Here is a 7,820-nt window from a genome sequence, read left to right as displayed (position 1 = left end):
TGCCACGAATTAAAATACTCATTATGCAGAATGCCTTCTGTCAGAATGATTTATTTCACTGCAGGTTCATATTTCAGTTAGAGTTGAAACTGTTATAGGGAGCTGCTGAATTGTCTGTATTTATTTAAATATATTTTGTGGTATAATCTATGTCTCCATATATATGTTTATACATTATTGCCCCATCGACAAACAAACACACACACATATTGGGGTAAAGGTCAATACAATACAAGTAAAGGTCAGACTGCTGTAGTCTATAGCCCATTTTTATTAGTACAAATTGTGGAGTTGCGATGGAAAATACAAAGCACACAGAGTGCAGAGGAAAAGTGTTCTTTCTCTGGGCCGCTATGAATTGGTGGAATTAAATATGTCCCTAAGTGTGTGTAAAAAAATGATGATATGGAATGTGAAAAACAATCATTTTCAATTCAGTTTTTTTTGTATAGCTCAGAATCACAAATTACAATATTTCCTCGTAGGGGCTTTACAATCTGCACACATATGACATCCCCGTCCCGGGACCTCACATCGGATCAGGATGCAGTCAATGTGCAAGCTGGCAGTTGAATGGTGATTTAAGCTCCTCTACTGGGTTCATATATTTGTAAATGTGATTATGAAAGCGTCAGTGCCTCAGCCACCAACCTCACCGCACGTCACTGCAGGCGTATGGGAAACAACAGGATGCTGCAAATACCTCAAGAGCCTGAAGTGCAGTGCTGTAGTAAATGTTTCAACTGTCCCAGCACCAAAACATTGCGTTTATTTTATTGTACACGGCTCACCCTGCTGTCTTAAACACATACAGGGGACTAATAATGTCTCAGCCGCTGCAAAGAGAAAGTGAAGTTTCTGAATGCTAATGATAATTGCGCATATGACTCATGTCAAAGGCTGAATTATACTTCTGCAACTCCAACTGCGGCTGGCCACGCAGTCGGATTGACGGACTCGTTTTGATGTTTCGTTCCCCTGCGTTTTCCATACGCCACAACAGCAGGAGGCGCAACGAGCGTTCAGAGTCGACCTGCACACTGACGTTTACTGATATCTCCCTCCAGGACTTCACCTCCATCTGCGTGTCCTGATACTCCGTCAGACGGGTTTTTATAAATGCTCATATTTGTGGACCTCTTCAGCCAAACGTTCTTCAACGGGATCCATTGTTTGTGTTTCTGCTACGGCTTTTAAAAACAGCGGTATTACGCTACGACACCAGAAATGAGAGACTCAGAAAGGATGTGGGTCCGTTATCGGACCAATCACAGCCTTGTGGGCTCGCGTCGCTTTGACTGATAGTCAGAAATTTGGGGTGACGCACGCAAGCACGCAAAATGGCCGATTTGACCACGCCAGGTCGGCCATGCGTGTCTTGCGTGCCTGCGTCTCTGCGTAAAACCCGAGTATGAATCAGCCTTTAGCGTACGTGATGCAACTAAACGTCAGGGAATTTTCCTCACCAACAGATCAGGGGATAACTGCAACGCCACGACTGCTCTGATCTTGATATCTTGATTTACAGGCGTGCTATCAAACAGTGATCACATGTTTGTTTCTTCCAAATGAGTTCATCTTGATTGTAAGCGCCGGCACCGACCTGCAGAGGAGAATTAGGCTCTCAAGTATTGCATCAGTTGGTCTTACTATGTAATAATGCTATAAAGCGGAGAACGGTCAGTAATACAACACAACGAAACGGGTAAGTATTTTATTGGTATCCTATTTTTACAGCATAATTACACTGTCCATTTAAAAAAAATGTACTCATCAATCACCCCGAGGTCATGGAGAAATTTAGCAACATGTTCAGTTATTTGTCATCCGCAGCATTATGGGAAAGGGTGCCACCGCCAGGTGCACCGAACTTCTCTGGAACTGTATCATGGGTTATAGGGTTAGGGTTTGGCTTGAGTTGAATATTAATGGATCCATTGTTGAGAGTTCCTTGGAAACTGCATCATTCCTGCAGTACAGCATCCGGTCCTCTGTTTTAATGGAGCAGGACGTCCAGGCCGAGGGCGTGGAGCCGGGAAGATTTCACCAAATGACTTCCATGGCCCTGGCCCTGGCCTCGCTGCCGATAGGCAAGTTCCTGGCTTGGTAGGGAATGATGCCTCTGGCTTAGGCATCAGACCATGCTTGTGCTGTCAACAGGAACATGTACCAAAATAAGGGTTATGCTTTTCTCCTCCAACATCCCTCTGCCCCATTGAAGTGTGCACAAAAGCCACAAAGTGGTTTCCGGTTGGACGGAGATAGAGAGATAATCACTCACAAGCTACCTCACGATTCTGCAGGAAAAAGATATGCACAAGTTTTCCCACCAAAGCAATATTGTGTGAACAGTGTGTGATGTATGTCAAAATACAGGAACTGTTGCAAAAGAGAGTGTCGTCTTCTGGCATCGCAACGGCACGCTGTGAAGCATTAGTGAAGCATAAGTAAACACTTAATTCATCATGCATTAAGCATTATTCCACACTTCAAAAATGATGGATTTACCATTTGTAAATGAAGTATTATTTAATGCTTCACAGCGTGCAGCTATTAGGAAGTCTTACTGTTTCTTTTTGTTTGTCTCTGTAATATTTGGTCCGGTTAGAGGCAGAGAGAAGTCTCTCTCTGGTCCTATGGCTCGGTAACACTTTATAATAACACGCTGTGAAGCATTATATAATACTTTATTTATAAATGGGTAATGAATTACGTGTTTATTCGTGCTTAGTGTGCAGTTTTTACACCGGAACATGATTTCGCCAGCTTGAAAAACAAATGACAGTATTTTTTGCAAAGGTTCCTGCATTTTGACCATCATTACATCACACACTGTTTACACAATATTGCTTTCGTGGGAAAATTTGTGCATATGTTATTTCTGCAGAATCGTGAAGTCGCTTGTGAATTTAGTATCTCTCTGCCTTCGTCCAACCGGACGCCTCTTTGAGGCTTAAAGTTCCTCACTTTATAAATGGATTCACTGTTTGTAAATGGAGTATTATATAATGCTTCATAGCGTGTTTTTATAAAGTGTTACCATAGGACCAGAGATCACTGCTGCCTCTAACGTGACCAAATATAGACAAACAAAAATAAACAGTAACACTTTATAATAGCTGCACACTATGAAGAATTATAAAATATTTCATTTACAAATGGTAAATCATTTACAGAGTGTGGAATAATGCTTTATAAATGACGAATTAAGTGTTTACTCTTACTTAACTAATGCTTCAAATCATGCAGTCATTCATATAAAATGCTGTCACTCCGTTACGTTGTTCGTTGTGGTCACATGACATCTGTTGCTTCTGTCCATCCGGAGAGGGATCCTCCTCTGTTGCTTCCTTCAGGCTTCTTCTCTTTTTCCCTAAAAAGGGTTTTCACTGTCTTTATTTGGGGAGTTTTTCCTGATGTGCGGTCCCGGGACAGGGATGTCATGTGTACAGATTGTCAAGCCCTCCGAGGAGAATCTTGTATTTGTGATTTTGGGCTCTACAAAATGGACTGAATTGAAAATGTAATTCTTAAGAAGTGATCTCCTGCATTCACACTGCAGACATTCATTTAAAGAGACAGTTCACCTCAAACCTCCTGGTGCTCAACAGAAACACTGAATATATTCCAGTCTTTTCCGCGCTCTCAAAGGCTGTGAGATGAGAGCGTCCGTGTGCTTTGAGGTTTCGGACCCACACACACACTGGTGTTGTTTCCACAGATAAATATTATCATCTCGCTCATTTTCTCTCCCACACATTCTCTGATTCCGTAAACGCAGTCGGGTAGGAAAAACACAGATCTGCGTGATGAATGTGCACAAGCACTTAGAGGAAACGCCAGACCTGGCTACACCCAGAGACCCTGCAGTATTGCACAGCGTTGGAAAATACCTCATACTGTTGCAACACCTTCCTGCTGTCTGTTGGAGGCTCACATTGGCTTAACTTCAGGCTGGATTCACATTTGTTTCACAGTATTTATTCAGTCTGACGTCGAGTTCTAATATGAGGGGAAATATCCGTCCCAGAGAGTCAGCTGGTGTACTGATTTATTGAAACGGTTGAAGTTGTTCACGCCGCAGACCAAAGACCTGTAAGAGTTGTTCATTCTGGCCGTGGGCTTGCAACAACTTGTTCAGCTGCACCAGTTGGCTCTGAGCCTCAAATGCTCATTGTTATTATTGTAACATGGTCCCTTCCCGTTTAAAACAGTAGTCATTTCAACCAAAACCATCATCTTATACCTCTACCCAAGTTGGTCATGTCCTGTTTCTATCGCGGCTGAGCTCATACATTTTGGATTTCATTGGCAAAGGTGAGAAAATACAACAATAAATATGCAGTCTCTCTAAACAGCAACGATGAGAGGAAACCATCCTCATCTGTAAGTCCATCACAGTTTACTGAGATAATGTGCTCCATCAGGACCGTGTGGCGCACGCTTGTTGCAGAATTGAATTAACGCTGCTGTCTCCCTGGCAACGTAAGCAAACAACCCAGGCAACTGTCATAAGATTGTGATTTTTGTTAAACTTCCATCCACAGAAAAGAGATGAAACCTGAACTCTGAATGATGTCAAACCGTCATGATACTAAGCTTTTGTTGAATTATTGAAATAACTCTGAATCTCGTCCATTTAGCAACTGCTAAAAACAAACATTTGAAGGATTTCTCATCCTTGTTGGATTCATGCTTGGAAATAGCAGATTCTAACAAATTTGAACCCCATCACAGGAGTTACTATTCAGCCGATTAAAAAGTCACATTTCTGGCCACGATGATGTCATAGTTGTCTGACAATAGAAAGAGAAGGCTGGGTAACGGCGTTTACCTCTAGCTCAGGTGTGTATTGTACATGTACCAACTAGTCTTGAACAACCAATCAATCAAAATAAACAGATTACACTGAATTGCCGCCATTTTCAATGTGTTAACTCGTAGCTTTTAGTAGTTTCAGCCATCGTACTTAAACGCTCTGGAAAAAAGAGACCTTGACATGATTTGAGGATTAATAAATGAACATTTTGCTATGATGGCTGTTTCTTACAATGCATTATTATTGGGCATCTATAAGTCTTTTTTAAGGGTTAGGGCTATTTTATATTTTACTTTGAAAATAAAGTAATGAGATTTTTGAGATCACCTTTCATTTTCAATGTTAAAGCACCACAGAGTTCCCTGATAGCAGCCATGTTTAACTAGAAATCTATCACAAGGACACAGTTTCTACAAATTAAAACATGTATCTCATCAGAGGCCTCTGTCTGAATTCAAGAATAAAATGACCAAATCCCAAAGTGCAGAACAGTTTTCATGTGATTAGGTTCTGTTCACACCAACTCCCATTTCATGACTTCACATGGGTCAGAATTCTACCGGGCTTCACACTGTGTGAAGGCATTGCAACCAAACTCACACAGTTTTTAATTCAATACAGATTATTTTATTTGCTTTAAAACCTGTCAGATATATGTATCTTGCATACAGGTTCTGAAATCTCATGTTGAAACAGGGGCATCTTTCTCCACCATCCTCAGGGAGATGGTGTCGACAAACTTTTCGCGCACCAAGGTCATCCTATCTAATCTCCTGACAGAGAACTCGTAGTCCCTTTTAGGTTTCAGGTCGCTGATCTTTAAGTAGTGCTGCTGGCATGTAGTGTAATCATAGACGTCCTCTTGCTCAGCACAGGTTTGGGGAAGGCATTTGATCTGGATCTGAAACATTTGTTTCTGGTCTTCAGACTGCATGTCTGCGACTTCCCAATACAGATGCACGACGTTGGATGTCACGCGCGACTTCAATCTGTTGATCATCACCGGCATCTTGATAATCAGTGATATGCTGAGCGGTATCCCGGGGGGGTGGCCATCGTTGGGGGTACATTGGTTCTGCTGGTACAGTTTGGCCGCATCCCGAGTCATTCTGCTCTCAAAGTCCTTCAAGTCCTGGTGGGTTCTCAGGAACCTCTGCTGCGCCTGTGCCGCCGCGTCTCCGTCCGCCAAACCCTGGTCGTACCTGTCGACGAAGGCCTTCAGCTCCTTGCAGCCCTCGATGAGCTCCTCGTAGAGCAGTTCCTGCAGAGCGAGGAGGAGCTCCACCCGGTTGTACGCCAGGGTCATGATACTCCGCTGCCTCTGTTTGTCCAGGAGTGACCACAGCTTGGTGTCGGAGACCCGCTGGGTGTTCTCATGGTGATCGTAGCGTCGGATTTCCAAGTAGAACGAGCTCCTCTGCATGATTCTCAGCTCTTCCTGCCTCACCTTGAAAGTACATCACATGAACAGGAGCTCAGCTCTGGGCTCAAACTTTCACACTGTGCATCACACCCCTCAGACGGCACACGCACACCAGTGAAGGCTTTTTGAAAGTGTAAAGACCCTCCAAACCCACACGGGTGTTTTCAACAACGCCAGCTGATTAGACCTGGAGTCAGGTTGAGGTCGTCTGGAGATAGGAAGGTATCTCTAGGAATTAATGGTGGGCATTTCTCACTATTTGCTCAAATGTTTCATAAGGAACAACTAAGTGAATAATTGAAAGAAATAATCGGCAGATTAATTGGTAGACTGCAGCTTTATGGCCTGTCCAATATGTTAAACAAGTCTGACAACATGGGAGTAATCAGTAAGAATACAGAGGTGTATAGCTTGTACCCAGCTCTACATTATGTCATACATCAAAGTGTCCTTGAGACTCTGGGCGCTTCACGAGGCTGCCCACTCCGGATGGGTTCAAATGCAGAGAATACATTTCCCCTTGTGGGATTTAGGAATTAAAGACTACATAAGTGACTCACCATGAAGGAGTGTTCACTAAGTGTGGTGCAGAGCAGCTGTTGGATTTGCTTGTAGAGGTCTGGGAGGCCGTCCATCTGAAACCGGACCGCCTGGGCTTCACTTTCAGCTGAGCTTGTACTGAGTTCATCCATGATGACTGTAAAACACATTCACATGTACATGTTCAGTGCATGGCTTATATGCAACGGTACAGACATGGGTCTTTCTACAGGAAAGATGTAAGCAGTATTCTGTGGAAAAAATGAAGCATTTGTTATTGACATCAGCTGACAGGAAGTAAACATTGACCCAGGCCGTAACATATTACATTTGGATGATTGGCAGTCACTCATCAGGGCAGTGCAAAGGATGTAAGTAACATTAACATTCATCAAATGTTCAGTTAACCTCATACAGATCAACCTCTGCGTCCACAATGCCAAAGCCTCCAGTTACCAGAGTTAGCCTGGTGCAGATTATTAAAAAGCTGGATAATAGCTATAAAATCATGTACCACACAATAAACTACAATACTCAGCAGGGTACTTAGTATTTAACGTATATCCAACTTACATTTGTCAAGACTCCTTGGTTGCTGACGTTATAGTTTTCAATTTCAACTCCTGTGTATGATTAAATTTCTAATCGGCATGGTTACAGTTGCTCTTCCAAGATCATGGAAGGACTGCAGCCGCCTGGAATCAAGTTTTAGAAAAGGCGACTAGCAATTCAGACTTCCATGCAAATATGTTGACATAACTTGCATTCTAAAAATGTTTTTGAAAATATACTGTTTATTTATCTTACTTGTGTTTCATTTTTATTTGACGTCTCTTGTGTGTACTTTACCTGTCTGCTGCTGTCATCCTGCAATCTCCCCACCGCGGCACTAATAAAGGAATATCTTATTTTTTTCTTATAGCTGTGAGTCATATTAGAAAATGAAATAATTTAATTAAGACCAGATCGCGATTTCTGACAGTGAAATATGGAGAGCTGCATGTCATGAGCTGGTTTAGCAGAAGCTTCATATCTTGA

At 42.5% G+C, this 7,820-nt stretch overlaps 1 protein-coding gene across 3 annotated transcripts; it reads right to left on the bottom strand.

Moving 5' to 3' along the window:
• Positions 1-5,423: 5,423 nt before the first annotated feature.
• Positions 5,424-7,460, bottom strand: LOC137796802 (fibronectin type III domain-containing protein 11-like). Of its 3 annotated transcripts, none has more exons than XM_068594954.1 (3): positions 7,356-7,460; positions 6,803-6,939; positions 5,424-6,266 (listed from the first exon to the last, which is right to left on the bottom strand). In XM_068594954.1, exons 2-3 carry the CDS (start codon positions 6,932-6,934, stop codon positions 5,502-5,504), a joined length of 897 nt encoding a protein of 298 aa, XP_068451055.1. In that variant the 5' UTR covers positions 6,935-6,939; positions 7,356-7,460; the 3' UTR covers positions 5,424-5,501. The 3 variants fall into 3 exon arrangements, with proteins under 3 accessions (XP_068451055.1, XP_068451054.1, XP_068451056.1); XM_068594953.1 differs by lacking the exon at positions 7,356-7,460 and adding an exon at positions 7,111-7,345; XM_068594955.1 differs by lacking the exon at positions 7,356-7,460 and adding an exon at positions 7,191-7,345.
• Between the last annotated feature and the right edge of the window lie 360 nt (positions 7,461-7,820).

The sequence above is a fragment of the Clinocottus analis genome, unplaced genomic scaffold (genome assembly GCF_023055335.1).
Source record: "Clinocottus analis isolate CAN_PGR_092001 unplaced genomic scaffold, fCliAna1.0.p SCAF_3, whole genome shotgun sequence".
Classification (NCBI taxonomy): domain Eukaryota; kingdom Metazoa; phylum Chordata; class Actinopteri; order Perciformes; family Cottidae; genus Clinocottus; species Clinocottus analis.
Note: the sequence above shows the minus strand (reverse complement) of the source record. Positions and strands in the feature narration are given on the sequence as shown.